General features: G+C 54.8%; 1 protein-coding gene across 1 annotated transcript; it reads left to right on the plus strand.

Annotated features, from left to right (window-relative positions):
* Positions 1-4,402: 4,402 nt before the first annotated feature.
* PHOX2A (paired like homeobox 2A) lies at positions 4,403-18,169 on the plus strand. The gene is made up of 3 exons (XM_053311798.1): positions 4,403-4,625; positions 16,060-16,247; positions 17,656-18,169. The coding sequence occupies exons 1-3, from the start codon at positions 4,403-4,405 to the stop codon at positions 18,121-18,123; spliced, it is 879 nt and encodes a 292-aa protein (XP_053167773.1). The 3' UTR covers positions 18,124-18,169.
* The last annotated feature ends 1,355 nt before the right edge of the window (positions 18,170-19,524 follow it).

Consider the following 19,524-nt stretch of genomic DNA (forward strand, 5'->3'; position numbering starts at 1 on the left):
CCAGCTGCTGCGGGGGAAGAAGGAGCAGGCGCCCGGCTGCCAGGCCCCGATCCCAGTGGCTGCGCTGCAGGGGCGCGTGCCGGGCGAGCAGCTGCTCCTGCCCCGCGCACTCTCCAGCCCCTGCCTGACGGAGGGCCCGGCTGCCTTCCCTGCCTGCCTGCCCCGGAGCAGAGCGCGCGACTGGAGGGAGGAGGCCGGGCGGCGAGGGGGCGGCGGCGGCGGCGGCGGCAGCAGCAGGGCCCTTCTCCCTTCCCAGCCAGCCCCCGCGCAGCGTGCTTCCTCTCCCCCGCCCAAGCGGCTGCGGCCTTCGCGGAGGCCCCGCGAGCTCTCCGTGGTCGCAGCTGCTGCAAATCCAGAGCTCGGGAGCGGGCGGAAGGTGTGCTGCTGCTGCCGCCGCCGCTGCGAAGCGGAGGCCCGTCTTAGTCTGGAGGCGCTTCCATTTGACTGAAGCGTGGCCATTTTCGCAAGAGCGGGACTCTCCGTGGACTGGGCTGCTGCTCCCCTCTTTCCCGCCTCGCCCGAGAGCCGCGTTGCCTGCAGACTGGCCATTCGTCCGGTAGAGCTGCATGCATCATGGTTCCCCGCACAGCGGAACTTGAGCCATCACCAGCCGGCAGGCAGCGAGGCTCTGGGGCGGGGCGGGCGGGCGGGAGGGAGGGGAGCAACCCCATCCATCTCCTCTGGCACCCGCCGGGCTAGTTAGCTGGAGGAGGAGGAGAGAAACTGGAGCACAAAGGACAAGAGGTGGGCGAGAAGCCGGGGGGATCACGGTTCGAGAAAGACGGGCCGTCGCGCGAGCCGGCCCGAGTTGGGTCTTCCCTCGAGTGGGAGCCTCCAGCCGGCGCTCTCGCGGGTCTCCGGCAGAGGAGGGTCTTCCTTCCGCCGCCTGGCGCTGCTCTGCAAGCGAGCAACAGCCCGTCCCTAGTGCTAGAAGTTGCTGCTCTCCCATCGCAAAAGGCCGATCTTTCCTTCTAAACTGCGCACAAGCCATCAGCTGTGTGAATGGCAATTAACACAGGCTAATCAGGCAGGAGCGGTTCAGCAGCCGTGAGCCTGGGCCGGGCTGGGACGGAGGAGAGGCCGAGGAGGAGACTCAGGAAGCCGCTTCTTGCCGGCTGGGGACATTGGTCCCTGACTGGCAGCGGCTCTCCAAGGCCCGCCGCCCTACCAGGGCTCCCTTCACTGGAGGCTGAACCTGGTCCTGGGGCATGTGCAGAGCGGCCTGCTGCAGCCCCTCGGGAGAGGCCGAGTGTGAGCCGTCCAGCCCAGTGCTGGCTGCTCGGCCTGGCAGCGGCTCTGTCTCCAGGACCTCCGGCAGCGAGAGGTCCTCCGCCCCGCTCTCGCTCTGTCCGAGAGGGCGACCCTTTCAACTGGAGATGCTGCCGGCGGGGGCTTGACCTCGAGGCCTCCTCCTCCTCCTCCTCCTCCTCTAGAGCAAGCAGGTGTGCTCTGCCGCAGCGAGCTGGGCTTTAGGCTGAGGCGCTCTTACCCCTGGAGCCCTTCGGGGCCGAAGTCCAGGGGCTCCTCCCCACAGCTCCTGCCCTGCCCCCGCCCAATCCTCTTTCGTCTGCCCCGCACAATGTGGTCGCTCAGCCAAGCATGGCGAGGCTTAATTTGCAGGGGAGCGAGCGGGGGGGGGAGCTCCAAAGGCCTTTCGGTCCAGGCTCCAAAGGTGCACCCCTGGCTGGCTTAAGGAAAGCGCCAACTGAAGCGACGACCAGGCCGGCGGGTGGACTGTGGACAAGGAGGAAAGACCCCCAGAGGTCCAGTTGAGAGAGAGGACTCCTGTGCTTGGCCGTCCCGCGAGTTTAGAGCCCACCCCCACCCCACCCGCGACCGTGCCAGGCGCTGCTGCGCAGAAGGGCATCTGTGAGGCGGCTCGGTGGGGAGGATCCTTTGTCCGGACTTCGGGGGAATTCGAAAGAATCTCCTCTAGGCCCGCCAAGGCAGGGAGGGTGGGGGCCTCGTGCAACTAGTGAGTGGCGAGTGTTTGCAGGACAACAAGGCGAGGCGGCCTCTGCCCCTCAGGAGGCGTCTAAGGAGGAGGAGGAGGAGGAGGAGGGTGAGTGGAAACGGGAAAGAAAGACCCTTTGTGGGGGGGCGATCCAGAGGCAGAGTTGCTGGAACAGGCGGCCACCCGCTACTACGGGTTTTAATTCGTGCCTGATGCTGCTGCTGCTGCACATTTCTGTTTAGACGGGGCGCGATCTCAGTAGTCCACGACAACCCTGCAAGATGGGCCGTCTGATGACCTACGTAGTGCCCATCCCGGGTGCGGAGAAAACCCTCCTTCGCCTGGGGCCGCCTCGGAAGGGCACAGCTGCTGGGGCGGCCCTGGAATTGGGGGCTGGCGGGGTACTTCCCGCTGACACGCCTGCTGCAGCTCCAGCAATAGTCCAGATCGACTTGGAAGTCCATCATTCCCCCTCCTCTGAATTTATTTATTTATTTATCTGATGGATTTTTATACCGCCCAAAACCAAAGCTCTGAAATGAGCTTTCCTCCCAGATCGGACTGCACCGGGGTGTCCATGACGCTCCCCGCAGTAACACTGGGCTGCGTGAAAGGCCGCCCCAGGCAGGTCCCACCGCGGGAAACAATTCCACCAAGTTTTTAAAACGTTGGTGTTGGTGGTGAATTACGTAGCGGGCGGCCATGCCATCCATATGCGTCTATGGCGCTTTCCAACAGACGAGAGAGGAACCCGCCCCGAAGAGCTTACAGTCTGGAAACTGACACAAGCGGAAGGACACAAGTACTACCGGGGTGGTGGTGGTTAAATCGGGAGCAGGCTTCAGCAACGCTTCAGGTTCGTTGCAGCAGAGGAGGAGGGAGCGAAAAGGTCGGTTTAGAGGACCAAACTGTAATTATTAACATTACCTCAAACATCTTTTTACAAATAATCAAGTTATAATATTACAACGGTAACTGTGAAAACCACCAGTATATACTCAGCCAGACACGTCTGAAGCCCCGTGGCCAACACTTTCGCCTCGAGGCCAGGCGCGGTACAGAGCGCGCGCAGGGCGATTATTCCTGCGCGGAGTCCCTCACAAGGCAGACACGCGTGTCCGCCACAGTTCCCATCACCTTCCATCCACTCCTTACACGCCCCTTTACTAAGGTTGCCAGCTCCGACTGAAGCGAGTCCTCGACTGGATTGCCAACTGCCCTGAGGTTTCATATAGGTCGGTACAACATGCGGTAGGTAGGGAGGCGAGTAAATAAAAATGTCCCCGCATCCCTCCCCCGCCCAATCGTTTGCACACTATCCGGCCCTTCAGGTCTCCAGACTTACTTTCCAGAGGCAGGTCGGAGATGGAGAGGCCGATTCCTGGAGATTCCAGGTGGAGTGGGGCAGGGAGTGGAGACAGTTTTTTTGGGGGGAAACCAACTAGCTAATCTCAACAAACTGAATCACCCCTTCTTTAGTCGAGGAAAGAACGAAACGGGTGAAGATACAAACGATGAAAGAAAGCATCTTTACAACCCACTGAATAAAAACGACTTCTAGTATTTCTATAGCGCTTGTTTTGTGGGTCGTTCAAGGGGGCGCCTCCTAACACCGATCGCAGTGATCCTTGCGACCGCCCTGCAAGGTAGGTCAATTATCCTCGAGGAAGAAGGAGACGGAGAAAAAATAGCGGAGAAGAGAAGGAAGAAGTTTCCTTTCCGGTGTCTGCTGGGGGCCGGAGGTTTCGAGGCGTCCTTTTTGTAGTCTTTAAATGGGGGGGGGGAGAGAAAGCCTGGAGAGATGCTGCGAGGAGATAGACGGCCTCTCCGCTGAGCCTTTGGCTTTCCCTTTGCGCCCCCACAAACCAGGAGTCCCCCTCCAGCAGGATCCCTCCAAGGCCCCCCGCCCAGCACACGCCTGGAGAAGGGGCAGCAAGGCCGAGTCCCCGTCCCCCCCAGCAATGGCCTTTCAATTGAGGGAGACAAGAGAAGAAGAGGGGTCGACCCCTGCCCTGGAGAAGGCACCGGAGTTGGGGTTCCCTTCCCACTCAACCCTCCTTGCAGTGGTGGGGGGAGGAGGGGCTGTCGAGCTCCTCCACTCCCCCCTCTGCCTCCTGCCTGGCGCCTCCGAGGCCCCCCGAAAGGGTTAAGGGCTGGCGGAGGGAGGGGCGGGGTTGGGGCGGGGCCTGCGGGCACCCCCTCCCCCCTCCGCCGCTCCTGCCCCCAATCGACTCCAGGAGAGATTGTCATGCAAAGGATCCCGCCGCCTCGTCTCTTGTCCTGCCCGGATCGCGGCCATCTATATCATCCGCCCGCCCCGTCGGTCGAGCAGCACAGAGGGAGGCGCGGCGCGGGCGGGCAGCAGCACCTACGCCGGGCCGAGTCGAGGGGAGCTGGCCGGAGGACCCCGCTGCTGCTGCTGCTGCTGCTGTGCCGCCGCCCTCCTCTATGTACAAAATGGATTACTCGTACCTCAACTCCTACGACTCCTGCATGGCGGCCATGGAGGCCTCGGCGTACGCGGACTTCAGCTCCTGCAGCCAAGCCAACACCTTCCAGTACAACCCCATCCGGAGCAGCTTCGGGGCCAACCCGGGCTGCCCTCCCCTCAGCACGGCCAACTGCACCCTGGGCGCCCTCCGCGACCACCAGCCTTCGCCTTACGCCACAGGTAAGAAGAACCCCCTTTCCTAGCCACGGAGGCGTCGGCCAAGTCAGGAGCGCGCCACTTGGGCTCTCCAGAGGCTCAGCTGAGGGGGGCCCTGCGAGGGTGCTCCCCCCCCCCACCCCGCTCCAGGTCGCCAGTGGAGATGTTTAGAAATCCGGCGAGGTTTGCTGCAGGTTCTAGAGATGCTCAGGGGAGTCCGGCGCCCGTTTAGACGGCTCTGGAGCAGCTCCGGAGACAGCGAGGGTTCCCGCTTGCCCCTCTCTCCTCTGGGAGTCCCCCGGATGCTCCTGACGCATCTTCCAAAGGCTCCAGCTGCAAAGAGGCAGCGGCGTGGTGGCCGGGGTCAGCTGGGCAGAGTCCAGGAGCCTAATTCGGAGACAGGCCAACGAGGAGGCGAAGGAGAGAAGCTGGCCACCTTGGCGCTGGCTCTCCGTCCCTGGTTTGGCGATCAGCGAGCCCCTCGCCCCTTTATTTCATTCCCCTTTGGAGAGGGAGCGGGTGCGGGGCGGGGGGGAGACGCAGCAACCCACCAGGTATAAACCAATTTTGCAAAATGCGGTTATAAAGATATAACATTTGCACCTAATCGAGTTAAGGGCTCCGTAGCCCTCTGTTCACAGCCAAAACAAATTAATGGGTAATCAGGTTACAGCAAATGGAAGGATTAGATCGAGAAATCTAATTTGATATTTTGCAGAAATAGCTCCTAGAAATATTTTTTTATGGAATTTATTAATCTGGGGAAAGAGTCGAGCGTTTGTGGTTTTAGATTTGTGGCGAGAGATAAATCTCAATACCATGGTGCAATCCAGTTCCGTACTGAAATCAATTACCGAATTTCTCCGTTAGCCATAAGCGGGGTCAGGATTGCAGCCCGAAGTGAAAATCTCTGGACAGTTTACAGCCATCTAATTATAACTATTGCCTAGTCAACATCGAGGCAAATCCGCAACAGACCAACCTGAGTTTGAAACTGAGCAGAAAAAGAGACGATGTTTACGGAACTGTGTTCACAAAAGGCGCCTTCCTAGGGATGGCCGTCTGGGTCAGTTGCCGCGAAACCCACGAAGCATCTTGGGGTACCTTCAAGACTCCGCACCTGTCAGAGATGCTGTAGCGGATGCTGGTGACGAACAGGCAGCTGGACCAGAAGACCGACACGGTCCCTCCAGCTCTGCGGTTCTGTGATACAGTTCGACGATTAGATCCTAGTCTGACGGACTTAATATATATTAGTCTTCAAAGTCTCTGCTGAGTTTTTTTTCTTTTCTCCTTAAGAGGATAATAATCCTTCGAAAGCCCATGGGAGTGAAGGAGCAAGCTTTCTCTTCAGGGTAGATCCAGCGAGAACTTCTCCCGCGCAAACCCCAGGAGAAATTCCGAGCTGAAACAAACGAAGGCTACGCAAAAGCCTGTCGCTTTTTGTAAAACTTTCGAACCCCTTCATATATCGGTCTGTCCTCTTCTCCTCTCTCCCAGTCTTCTCCGCCACTTCCATGGAGGAAAAGTGCTGTGTAACTAAAACATTGCATGCTCCTGCACCACCAGTCCAAAAAACGCGCTCCCTTTTATTGCTCAACTTGGGTCTCTCTTTTGAAAATAAATCTGAGAGCCACAATCGCTGAACCACCCGGGCGACTAATATCTGGCTGCAAGGAAATTCCGATGTAAACTTCATGACATTCGGGATCTTGGCCATTTCAACTCTAGCGCTTTCTTCTCCTTTCCCGCCGCTACGGGGTGTTCTTTGGACATCCGTGTGGGAAGGGGGGGGGAGCGTTCCCCGACACAGACATCTTCGATTGCTCTGGGGCGCTATAAAGAGTTGAGCGGCCTCCGCCGCATCCTTGGAGGAAAGGTTTAAAAAACTAGGATTCCGTTCTGGAGAAGTTGGCCAAGAGCCGATCAACTTTGAATACTGGGCGGCCAGATCATATGCATGTTTACTCTGAAGTAAATCCCATCGTGTTCAATGGAGCTTACTCCTAAGTACGATACGATACGATAAATCTTTATTGTCATTGTCCTGTACAGAACAACGAGATTGAAAGAATCTACAACAACCTCTACAGGACCTAACAAAGAATAGCTAAATATATCCCAATATACCGCCCCCCCTCATATACCCATTACTCTAAAAACTCTAAAAGAAACACTAAAGAACTCTGAGAACTGAAAAACAAAAACCCCATCAGAAACTGTATTTTGGTGCATTCAAAGCTAAACCTCTTTTGGATAGAAGCTATTTCTCAAGCGTAATTGTGTGAGTGTAACCTTCTCTCTCGCAAAGAGCAAAGCACCATAGTAGATTGCACTCCGATGCACGCTTCAACGGGAGTAAGTCGCATTGAAGTCAGACGGTCTTCCTAGTATAGTTAGAATGGTGTTGTAAAGGGACACTTCTCCTCACCCTCCTTGGATTCAATGGAACATGTAAAATGCACCCCTTAATCCGGATTGTGTTTAACTAGATGCCATTAAGATACAAACTGGTCCCGATATCACTCGGTGGAATTCAGTCACTGAGTGGAACCGCAGTCCGACGCCCCTCCTCACCTGTGAGTCTCCTTGGCATCAGGGGTGCAGATCCCCCCGCTTCAAGCATGCGAGGTTCGGGCCCCCTTTCTACTGAACTGCCCCTCCACCAAACCGAACAATCCCCAAAACGTTTATTTCTCCTTCACCCCCCCCCCACAAATCAAGTAAGGGGTTTCTCCTCCTACTCCTCTTCCTCCCACCCCCGGTCTGCCCCCCTTTGGCCCGGCGCTTAGAAGTTTTTTCCTGCCTGCCGATTACTTGGAAGTTCTGAACCGTCTGCGAAATTTCCCTCCCCACTGGTGATAGTGGGAATCCACTGGATCGCACATTCCTTTGTACCGGCAAGGAAGACAACTCGCCCTGGCTGACCACCCCTTTCAGCTGTAAAAGGCGTCTTAATGGTTCAGGCTGCAACTCCTTGCAATATCTATGGATGGAATTAAGATTCCCCGCCCTCCCCGGCCGGCGTCCCTCTTTGCAAACAGCAAAGCGGATCCGGATTTTGTGAGGAGAGTCAGCAGCAAGCAAAGAAATGCGAGTGTTTTGTCTTGTGTTTGGAAGAAAAAAGCATGGAGGTTCGTTCAAAGTGATCCTCAAAGTGATCTGGAGGGCACCGCAATCCCTTAACAGAAATCCCCATTCTAGGCATTGTTTCCAGGAGATAAACTAGGAAAAACGGGAACTGGTTTGGATCCGGCCTCACCCTTGCCACAAGCAGCGGCATATTGAGAAGCGGGTGCGGCCACTTCGCCCAGCCGCAGAAAGGCCCCCACGCCAGGCGGGCGGTCCTCGGGTTCATTCCGCGGGCTGCTGAAAGCCGGCGACAGAGAACAGCGAAGCCAAACGAATGGTGAACAGTGAACCATCCAAAAAAGCGTAATGGATGCGGAGATATTTGCTCCAAACGGGTATAAGTCGAGAATAGGTTTGCAGGCAGGAAAAGGCCCCCGCCCTTCCCACAATTAATTCCCAGCCTCCCACCTCAGCGCACCTGCCCACCAAGCCGTTTAAACGGGAGCGCTTGGCCGGGTGAGAGGCTGCGGTGAAGGTCGGCTGAAATGCGCTCGCCCGCTCGCTCCGGCTTTTGCAACCCACACACAGCAGTTGCGCGGCTGCTGCGTCCTTGCCGGCTTTATTCAGAACTCTGCGAGCCCCCTCTGGGTCCACCTCTCAAGCCCCCTGACCCCAAAAGGCCCCGCTTGCAGGCCCGGGGCTCTTGAACAGCAGCCTTCCGCTCTCATGCGCCCAGTCCTGCAACCCGCCTTAAAAGCGCTTCTGGGCTGCTGAAATGGTTTGCCTTACTTTGGGGGTGATTTCTGAAATGTGTTTTAGGATTGCAATGCCAAAAATGGCTGCTGTGTAGCATTCCTTATAGGGCACCCACCTGTCCCCGTGCAGGGCGCTGCAGGAAGAATAGGAAGACAGGTCCCTGCCCCAGCGGCGTACAGTCTAGAAATGGATTCAGGAGAGACACCAGCGGAAGCGAAGGGGCCCGCAGCCTAAAAGGTAGAATAGATACGTATTCTGAAAGCAAGCAGAATACCACCAGTGGCCGCAAAGGGGAAGGGCGGGGGTAGAAGGGGCAAAGTGCATGTATGGGTGGGCGAGCTGCGTCCCACAGATTAGATTTCTGAAGCAGAAGGGAGGGCAGCGGGTGGTTAGGGGCAGCACTCGCCCCTCCACCTCCGCAGCCACCTCCTTGCCCGAATCGGGCCCGAAGTGTGCCTACTTCTCCTCCTCGGCCAAGGCGGCCCGATGTTCTTCCAGCCTCCCGCAGACTAAAACTGTGCCGCAAAAAGATCCCACCTCCACGCCGAGCATCGTATGAAGGCTCCAACCCGGTGCACGTTTAAGTGGGAGAAAACCCCACTGAATACGGCGCCAGTTGCTTCCGAGTAAGTGGACACGGGGCCGCCGAGCTGCAAACCGTCAAGAGTCGAAAGGATACCGCTTTTCTCCTCGGTTTTCGTTTTTAATCGGAGTAATGTAATTATCGTTCGCCCTATTGTCGCAAAGGATTTAAGTCCGCTGGTCTGGGCTGGAGACGAGCCCCGTATATCCGTCTTTAAGCACTGACGATAAAGTGAAGGGTTCGTCCTAACGAGTGGCGGGCGGGCGGGCGGGCGGGGCAACTTGGGTGGCTCCTCTCTCCCGCCCTGTCCGAGAGCCAGGCTGCCTGCAGGCTGGCCATTCGCCAGGTAGAGCCCCGCGATTAACTACAGAGCTCTACCTGACGAATGACCAGCCTGCAGGCAGCGTGGCTCTCGGACAGGGCGGGAGAGAGGAGCCAGCCGGGCTGCTTCTTGTGGCTCTCCCCGGGGTGGTAAGGGAGCGCCGCTACTGCTCGGAGGGACCATCTCGTGCCCATCCGGAGTGCGAGCGCAATTTCCCCTCCGAAGATCTGGCGGGGCGCCCGAGAAAGCAGCGCTGCGGGGGCGAGATCTCCGCGCTTCTTCCTCCCAAACACCCCGCCGGCCCGGCGACCGAGGTGGCCTCCAGGCCTGGGCCCCCAAGGTGCCGCGAGTTCGCCTTCATCCTGCTGCGGGGCTGGCGCCGATCCTGGCGGAGAGCCTGCTTTCCCCGGAGTCACCGGGCCAGGAGGCGGCGGAGCGTTGGAGGCGCCCATCGGCGGGCGTCGCACGCAGGCAGCGAGCCAGGCAACTCTGTGAAAAGCCGCGTGCTCGTCTGTCGGAAGCAAGCACGAGAGCTGCGGCGGGTGGGAACGCGAGTGGCCTGCAAGCCAGCCTCGGGCAATCTGGCGGCAGGCCGGATGACTCGGAGTCGGAACGAATTCAACGCGGGCTGAATTGAAATCCCTGCTACTCACTTGCGAGTCCAGCTCAACTGCTTTGTGGTTCGAGGTCGAAGTAACAACGGATCGACTCGGGAGGATCCCTGCAGATGCAGCAGTATATAAGCCGGAGTCGCTCCCTTTCCAGGCGTGTGTGAAAGAGCCTTTCGTTTCGGGCGCAAGGCAGCCGCCCGAGGCACTCGCCCCTTTCCCCGCGCCTCCCTCCCTCGGTGCTAACGAAGTGCGAATTGCAGGGCCTCTTCCTCGCCGTCGGGATCGCCAAGGAGGCCGCAGAGGACTAGCAAGGCTGGGCCGCCCAAAGTCGTGCTGGGAAGGGGGGGGTCCTCCTGGGCACCGGGGGTAAGTAGGGTGTAAGGGGAGTTCCCGAAACCAGTTCCTCCCTAATACGCGGCCCAGGTGGCCAAGTGAAAGCTCTCCAGTGGTTGTTGAACTACAAGTCCCATCATCCCCAGTTGCCATAAATTGGGAGTTGTGTGGTCCATCCACAGCTGGAAAGTCTCTGCTTGGTCACCCCTGCAATCTTAGTTCTCCCCAGATTGTAAGCTAATTGGAGTAGGGACCTCTTCTGTTGCTTCATGTCAACTTGTAGCGCTCTGTGTCGATCAAGGGTGCAATAGCCACGAGGCCAAGAAGGAGGCCATGGCCACCTGGACCACAGTGAACAGCTGCACTGCAGAAAGGGGCAAAGCCACACACAGTCCAGGTTGCTCAAGCAAAGGAGCCAAGCCACAAGATGCCCAGAAGGCAAAACTGACCCCAGGGTAGCTTCCATGTTTGATCTGAAGGAAAATCTCTTCTGATTCCTCACCTCCAGTAGAGCAAGGCACAGTAGAAGCTCTTCCTTGAAAGGATGCTAAGTTGCCTGCTGGTCGGATCTTCTGCAGAGTGGAGATTCTTTTTGGGAGTACATTGTCATTGTTGGCTTAATGGATAAGAGATGCTAACAGAGCAAAGAGACACCTTTTTAAAGTGGTGATGCTCTTTGTTTATCATGGGGGGCGCAACTGGCCCTCTCCATCCCCAGCACAGCATCCCTCCAGTGGCTGTTGCTGGGGTCTATCTTGTGTTGCTTTTTTTAGATTGTGAGCCCTTTGGGGATAGGGAGCCTTTTTATTCATTTATATCTATGTAAACTGCTTTGGGAACTTTTGTTGGAAAACGGTATATAAATATTCATCGTATTCATATTGCCAAACAGGTAATGCTGTTTTTCTTGAATGAGCTTCTGGTAGGCCAGAGTATGAAGGCCTTTTGTGTTTTACAGAACACTCCCCCTCCCCCCCCCCAGCATTCTCCGCTTTTTACACCATTGGGATACTTTAGGATTTATTTCACTCACATATATCCTTCCCTTCCTCCAAGGAGCTCGGAAGGTGGTGTGCAGTTCATGGCTACTGCCCCAACTTCATCCTCACAACAGCCCTGCAAAGTATGTTAGGTGAGAGAGGTAGTGACTGGCCAAAGGTCACCCAGTGAGAGTCATGGCAGCGTGGAGATTCGACCCTTGCTTGGAATCCAACAATCTAGCTCTAACATCAGGGGCTTCCCAACCCTGGGTCCCCAAATGGCATTGGACTACAATTCCCATCATCCCCAGTGGACATTGTGAATGGGGTTGAGGGCAGTTGCAGCCCAACATTATAGGCTGGGCAGCCCAGCACTGCACACAGGCTTCCAGATCCACCACAAATATATGGTTGTGCAATCCAAGCCTGTTTATTCGGAAACCAACCTCATGCATTCAGCAGGCCGTACACCTTGGAAAATGTGCTTAGGATTTTGCATTGCCAGTGAATTGAAGAGCAGATTGGCTTAATGAACAAACTTGCTTTGTGGTTTTTAAATGTGTATTTTGCAAAGTAAGTTTATATTGTTTCAAAGATTGATATCCTACTTAAACAAGCACATTTCTAGCGGTGAACCAGATCCATTTTTGTGCTTTATTGAAATACAACACACGATTATATGGACTACTAATATTAAACTTACAGACAAATAAATTCCTTTACCAAAAAAAGGTGTCTGTGATTATGAGGGAGGGAGAAGTTCTCTTTGCCCAACTCCTGAGCCTGGATAGATACTGAAAAGCAAACAACAATTGCTCTCTAATTTGCAATCAGAATTAAAGCCCAAGTCCAGAGGGGAAATGCTTTACTAACAAGCAGAAGGTTGCCAGTTCAAATCCCCACTGGTATGCTTCCCAGACTATGGGAATACCTCTATCGGTTGATAGAGGAAGGTGCTGAAAGGCCATCATCTCATATTGCGCAGGAGGAGGCAATGGCAAACCCCTCCTATATTCTACCAAAGACAACCACAGGGCTCTGTGGTTGCCAGGAGTCGACACCAACTCTCGACTCTCGAGGGCACACTCTACCTTTACCACACAAGTGACGTCAGGGTATTTTGAAAGTGGGACTTTTTCTCTGAAGAGGATGCTGCAGTTTGGTATGCTTGCCAAGGGAAGACAAATTGGTAAACGGAGTTTTCTCCTTTTGGCTTGTTAAAGAAACACTCGATCTAATTGTTTCCATATAAATTACATATCCAAAACATCAGTATGTGCACTTGAGGGCAGGCATTCTCAAGCTTGAGTCCTCAGATGTTGAATTAGAGCTCCAACAATCCTTCAGCCAGTGTGGTTGGGGTGATGGGAGTTGTAGTCCAACATCTGGGGAGCAGGAGCGCTGGTCTGCTGGGAGCAAGCATGCATGGTCCCCTTTGCTAAGCAGAGTCTGCCCTGGTTTACATTTGCGTGGGAGACGACATGTGTGAGCACTATCAGAGATTCCCCTCGGGGATGATGGGACTACTCTGAGAAGAGTGCCTGCCTGCCTGCCTGCTTGCGTGCGTGCAGAAGGTTCCAGGTTCCCTCCCTGGCAGCATCTCCAAGACAGGGCTGAGGGAGACTCCTGCCTGCAACCTGGGAGAAGCCGCTGCTGTCAGTCTCTGTAGAGGACATTTCTGAGCTAGGTGGACCTATAGAAGGCAACATCCTATGTTCCTGCTTCCAAAGGGCCACAGGAATGCATGGACTTTCCGAATATCCATTGGCCATTCGGAAATTCAATGCATTCTCATGGCCCGGTGGAAGAAACCAGGGCTTTTCAGTGGGCATTCCCTGTCTCTCATTTTAGCACAGTCTCTAGAGCACCTGCATGCTTGCAGAAAGTCCCAAGTTAATTCTCTGGCATGTCAAGGTATGGCTGAGAGGGACTCCTGCCTGCCACTTTGGAGAAGCCGCTGCCAGTCTGTGTAGACAGTCCTGAGCTAGATGGACTAATGGTCTGACTCAGTAGAAGGCAGCTTCTTATGTTATCCTATGACCCAGTCCAGAAAAGAGGATCGGGGTTGCAGCTGGGTTGAAGGAGGACAGCGGCTGCAACTGATGTTCCCAAGTCCTGGTTTTCAGACATTCGATGTGTGTTAGCACGAACCTTGATGTCGTTCTGTTGAGCTGCTTTATGAAGGAACAGCATTTGCAAAGACTAACCTGAGATGCATTGGGAATGCCGCCAGTCTTGACTGCCCTTCTCTGGTGCCCTGGGATTTACACGCCTCTTCCAAGCAACTGCCTGCACCTTGTTGCTGCAGCAGAGCCAGCCTGCGAGGGCCCAACCCTGGAGGAGACCGGCAAGGGGGCCATGCTCCCAACCTCCATTCTGAGAGAAGAAAACAGCCATCTCAGGGGTCTAGGAGTGTAAATAAAAAAGGGATCTTTCCTGACACAGCCCAGATCAATGATCTCCACTACTTTCCAAGCCATGACAGGTCAGGCCATCTTCGCACGTGTGGTGTGATGGTGGTGGCTGCGGAGAGGGCAGCGAGAACTCCTCCCATGGGCCCGCCTGCCTCCCAAATGATGGTCAGGCCATTTCCAGCCCATTTCGGGCCTCTGCCCACACGTGCACAGAGGCCCCAAATCTGTTGGAAATGGCCCAGCCTGTCATGATTTGGGAAGCAGGCAGGCCCACCAGGAGTTCTTGTGCCATTCCCACCAGGCCGCTGCCACACAGGGGCAGTTTTCAAAGGAGATGTAACTTTCTCCCGCCCAACAAGTACAAGTGATGGATTAATGCATAGGCAAATTTGCTGCCCCTTGGAATTTGCCGCCATAGGCAAGTGCCTACTTTGCCTTGGCATTAATCCACCCCTGGCTGTCTCCCACTGTGCTGCTGACCTCCACGCAGTACTGTGCTTTTCTCAGTGCTGGGAGGGTCCAGACGGAATCCTCTTTTAAAGGCGCTATGGGGAGAGTGCTGGGAGGGGCGAAGTGTCTTCCTTCCTGTAGGCCACCTTCATGCACGAGATGGTCCTGGGACTCAAGAGGACTAGGTTCCCCTTAAAGTCCCCTCCCCAAGTGCTGGGCAAAGCCTCTACATGAGGCCAGGGGTGGGGCAGTGAAAAGTATTCAGCTTTGGCCCAAGTTTCACACACAGGCCTGATAAACAATTAGTTGGGCGCTGCACTTAGGGTGGATGGGGGCTGCCCCTGCATGCCCCCCGCCTGGGTGTTACAGTGAAGAACAGTGGCCCAGGTGCTATAGAGTCCCTTTACCAGGGAGCTTGGCAGGTGGTTAATCTTGTGGTTTTGGAGGCAAATTGAATGCATACACCTGTTGCACTCTTACAGACAGTAGTAGAATGGGCTGGTTTATTTTTAGAAGGGTAAACTTATTTCTAGCCATTGGCAACCTTATCCAGCCACCAGAGATGTAAAATAGTTTCAGGACAAACTGCTACATACTTCCGGCAGGTCAAACCATGATAATTTAGACTGTAGGAAAAACTGATTGGACCCCACAATTTAATGCAAATACTTCATAAATGTGAAACTTGAGTTTGGGCAGTTAATCCAGCATCCTTAACAATCATGAGCTTTGTGTTATAAAGGTCAGTCTCTAGACCTCCTGGCTACTATTTATTATTATTATTATTATTAATATTATTATTATTGCATTTATATCCCGCTCTTCCTCCAAGGATCCCAGAGCAGTGTACTAGTTTTAGGCTAGGCTGAGAGAGAAGTGACTGGCCCAGAGTCACCCAGGTAGTATCATGGCTGAATGGGGATTTGAACTCGGGTCTCCCCGGTCCTAGTCCAGCACTCTAACCACTACACCACACTGGCTATCATGAATCCAGGCCTGAAAACACATGTCAGAGCCAGTGAGGGGAATAGGACATTCAGTGTTTGGAAGATTGGGGTCTCAGTGGTCTACCTAGCGCTTTGCCACAACCTGCAAAAACAAAATGAATTATGCAAACTTATAAAATATAGAATTTATAAAGGCCACAGAATTAATTCTTTCTTGGTGCAAATAATTCTGATTTGTGTGTGGATGGACTATATACAATAGTGAGAGTCTGCTTTTAATCAAATATTTGTATGAAGATTGCAGACAAGCGGTGCTCCATTCTCTCAGCGGCAGACAGGAACATCTTTGTTGCCCCCATTAGAGTTTGCAACAAACCATTTGTTTCCCTATGTGATTATTCAAGTATCAACTCTGGGACATATTTTTCAGTTCAGTTTCTCCACTTTAAAAATACTCCATTGATTCCAAAATAAGGGGGCACTCAAATCAGGTGGCAGTCTATCTGTAGGCTCATGTCCTCAAATCTCAGCCCCATGCTGCTACCACTATTATTATTATGATGTTTATTTATTTTATTTATTCGATTTCTATAACTCCCTTCCAACAATGGCTCAGGGCGGTTTACACAGGGAAATAATAAATAAATAAGATGGCTCCCTGCCCTCGAAGGGCTCACAGTCTAAAAAGAAACCTAAGAGAGACACCAGCAACAGTCACTGGAGGGATGCTGTGCTGGGGGTGGAGAGGGCCAGTTACTCTCCCCCTGCTCAATCAAGAGAACCACCACGTTAAAAGGTGCCTCTTTGCCAAGAGAGCAGGGGTGACATAGGAAGCTGGACATAAGAAGCGGCTTTCTCCTGTACTGAGTCAGGCCTTGGTCTGTCTAGCTCAGTCTTGCCTACACAGACAGGCAGCCGCTCTCCAGGATTTCCTCTCCTGCCATCACCTTCTAAACAAAGGCCTCCCTTCTCCTTTTAAACCTCAACTAGTTCCCTACAAGTTCTTCTCGGACCCGTCCACCATCAACGAGAAAAGGAAGCAGCGCAGGATCCGGACCACTTTCACCAGTTCACAGTTGAAGGAGCTGGAGAGAGTCTTTGCAGAGACCCACTACCCAGACATCTACACCCGAGAAGAGCTGGCCCTCAAAATCGACCTCACCGAAGCCAGAGTGCAGGTAAGCAGCCCCAGGGGGGTGCCTGTGAGATTACATCCCAGTCCATTTCAAGACCCTGTTCCTTGAGAGGGCAGGTGAACAGCCGCAGCAGCAGGCCTCTGGGTCATTCTCCCCCTCCCTTGGCCCTCCCTGTTTCCTGGCTCGTGTGGGCAGAGGTATATGTCCAGGGGTGGCAACATGCTTTGCCTTTAGAAGGCCCAGGCTCCAGGCTCTCAACAGGATCACTGGTAGCTTGGAGACGCTGCCAGTCCGATCACTGGTCTTTCTAGCTCAGGCCTGCTCAACCTAGCCCACCTCCCCACCAGCTGTTTTTGGACTGCAACTCCCATCATCCCCAGCCACAGTGGCCAATAGCCAGGGATGATGGGAGTTGTAGGCCAACATCTGCAGGAGGGCCAAGGACCGCCCCACCCCCCGCCACTTTGGAGTGGCATTCCCAGTAAGGCCCACCTGATCCCACTGCTGTATAAGATTATCTCTCCTTTCCCAGTCATAAGGAAGCTCAAGGTGAACTGCCAGTAGGATCAAAACAGCACAAATCAATTGCACAGCAACATCCTCAGCAACATCAACGTGCATCAAAGTGGGATTCTTTGTTACACATATTGCATGAATTCAAGCTCGATTCGTCTAACTTAGGCCAGGGGTTCCCCACATGTGCCCCTCCAGATATTGTTGAACTACAGCTCCCATAATCCTCAGCCACACCAAATGGTGGCTGAGGATGATGGGAGTTGTGGACAGATCTTTATTATGGTTCAGTACTTGACCAGAATCAGCTCGCAGTAACAGTTCATAACAAGCATCCAGTCAATCTATCAAACTAGCCACATTTAGATGAAGAACAGTACACCAAATAAGGTAAACGTTTTTGCCTAACTGTTACTTGACGGAATTTATACACAACAGTGCAGAATTTAGCAACACAGAAAGTAACAGAAGCACTTTTATCAGCAAAAAGATATGTTACATAAAATTCGAAGGATCTTCATGGTAAACCTGTTAAAAGGAAGCACTTTTTCACACAGTGCATAGTTAATCTGTGGAATTCTCTGCCACAAGATGTGGTGACAGCCAACAACCTGGATGGCTTTAAGAGGGGTTTGGATAACTTCATGGAGGAGAAGTCTATCAACGGCTACTACTTGGAGGGCTATGGGCCACCTCCAGCCTCCAAGGCAGGATGCCTCTGAGTACCAGTTACAGGGGAGCAACAAGAGGAGAGAGGGCATGCCCCTCTCACCTCTTGCCTGTGGGCTTCTCAGAGACATCTGGTGGGCCACTGTGTAAAACAGGATGCTGGACTGGATGGGCCTCCTTGGGCCTGATCCAGCAGGGCTGTTCTCATGTTCTCCTCCAGTCCTGCCTGTGCTTCATGCACCCCTCTCTCTCTGCTCCTCCAATTCAGGTTTGGTTCCAGAACCGCCGTGCCAAGTTCCGCAAGCAGGAGCGGGCAGCCAATGCCAAAGGGCAGAATGGCGGTGGCGGCAGCAGTGGCGGCGGCGGCGGCAGCGGCACCTCGGCCAACAAGAAGCCTGACCCCCGCTCCTCTTCGGAGGATGACGAGTCCAAGGAGTCCAACTGCAGCCCAACCCCGGACAGCACGGCCTCTCTGCCCACAACTGCCCACCTGAACAGTCCTGGGGGCAGCCTGAGCCCGAGCCCTGGCACAGGGGGGCAAGGCATGGGGCCCAGCCATGCCCCCCAGGCCCTCAAGGCCCCCCTGTGGGCTGGCGTGAGCACCAGCAACGGTGCCACCAACACCGCCGACCTCCTGAAGGCCTGGCAGCCGGCTGAAGCCATGCCTGGGCCTTTCTCCGGGGTCCTCTCCTCATTCCACAGGAAGCCGAACCCCCTCAAGGCAAACCTCTTCTAACTGGCTGGAACTGAGGGCCACAAAAGTTGCCCGCTGCACTGGGCGCCCCGCCAAACTCTCCCCCCTCTTCTCTAGCTGCTATTTCCCATATTCCGGGCCCTTGGTCCCTTGGAGCCCTGAAGTCACAAGGCAACCTTAAGGGAACGACAGCCATGGTGTCCTCCTTGATGTGTGTTGGTGGGTCCAGGCAACTAACTAACCGTCTCAAACTGTACTGAACGGAGTCCCCCTTTGTGCAAATGTACAGTCAGCCACGCGGAGGGATTTCATCGAGAACCAATTCACCACCCTGGGCCAGAGACGAGAGATGCTGCCTCACGCAGTGCCTGCAAGGGGGCTGCCCCGCTTGATGCTTTCTGGAGGTGGGTTTGGCCGAAGGGGTCGGAGTCCTCCTCCTTGTCTACTTGCTCCTGTGGCCCCCCCAGGTGAGGAGCAGAGACTCTCTCTCTGCCAGAGAGGAGCTCCCAGCAGTGATTTCTCGGCTCTCCAGCCAAGGAGAGAGACTCAAGTGCCACCCTTCCCAGTTTCGTCCTAGTAGATTGTCCGTCCTCCGCAGTGATGTTCCTTGGTCTCATTAATGTCTCCGTGTGCCTGGGAGGAAGAATACATGAACCAAAAATGGCTGAGGAGCAGCACAGAGAGCTTCCTCCTTTTGACCTTCCATGGACGCCGGCCGTGTTGTCCATGCAGACCAGTGACTGCAGGAGAGGCGGTGTTGAAATGCCGGACAGCCAGAGGAGCAGCTGGCAGTAGCAAGGGCCACCTCCCTCCCTCCCTCCCTCCCGAGTCCACCCAGCATTTTGCATGGGAGTCCAGAGGCCTACCCGGAACAGAGGACTTGAGCGATGTCAGCTGCTTCGGCGCCTCGTGAACGGGAGGGCCCAGCTTCCTCTCACTCTTCAGTGTTCACTGGTCTTGATTTGCCTCCCCCCAAAGACTTCGCCGCTTCCACTGGCTGTGCTCGCAGCTCTGGCACAGCTTCACCACTCCAGGCAGGAAGATGGAGAAGAGCGTCATGGGCAAGAGTCCTGGAAATCACTCCACAGGGCACCTTCCGGGCCAGAATGTTCCCCTCACCGAATGGCTCTTTTGCCAAGAAGTGGCCCTGCGGCTGCCCCCCAAGGCTAGAGGGAGGAATTAGGGCAGCGGTGCTGAGGCCCGCTGGGGACTCCTAGCCACAGGCTAGCTGTCTGTCGCTGCAGGCCCCTTCGCCGGCACCATTTTCCTGTGGCACGTAGAGGGCAGGTCTGATGCCGTTAGGTGAAGCAAAAACACCTTTTGGGGCAGAGGCACCATATAGCCCCCTTTGTGACACTGTCCTTGCTTGCTTCCTGTCACTGAAGATTTGTGGATGGTCATCAGAAGCAAACGGGTGAGAACTTTGAGCTGCAAGTTTCTCAG

Source organism: Hemicordylus capensis, chromosome 3, assembly GCF_027244095.1.
Source record: "Hemicordylus capensis ecotype Gifberg chromosome 3, rHemCap1.1.pri, whole genome shotgun sequence".
Taxonomy (NCBI): Eukaryota; Metazoa; Chordata; class Lepidosauria; order Squamata; family Cordylidae; genus Hemicordylus; species Hemicordylus capensis.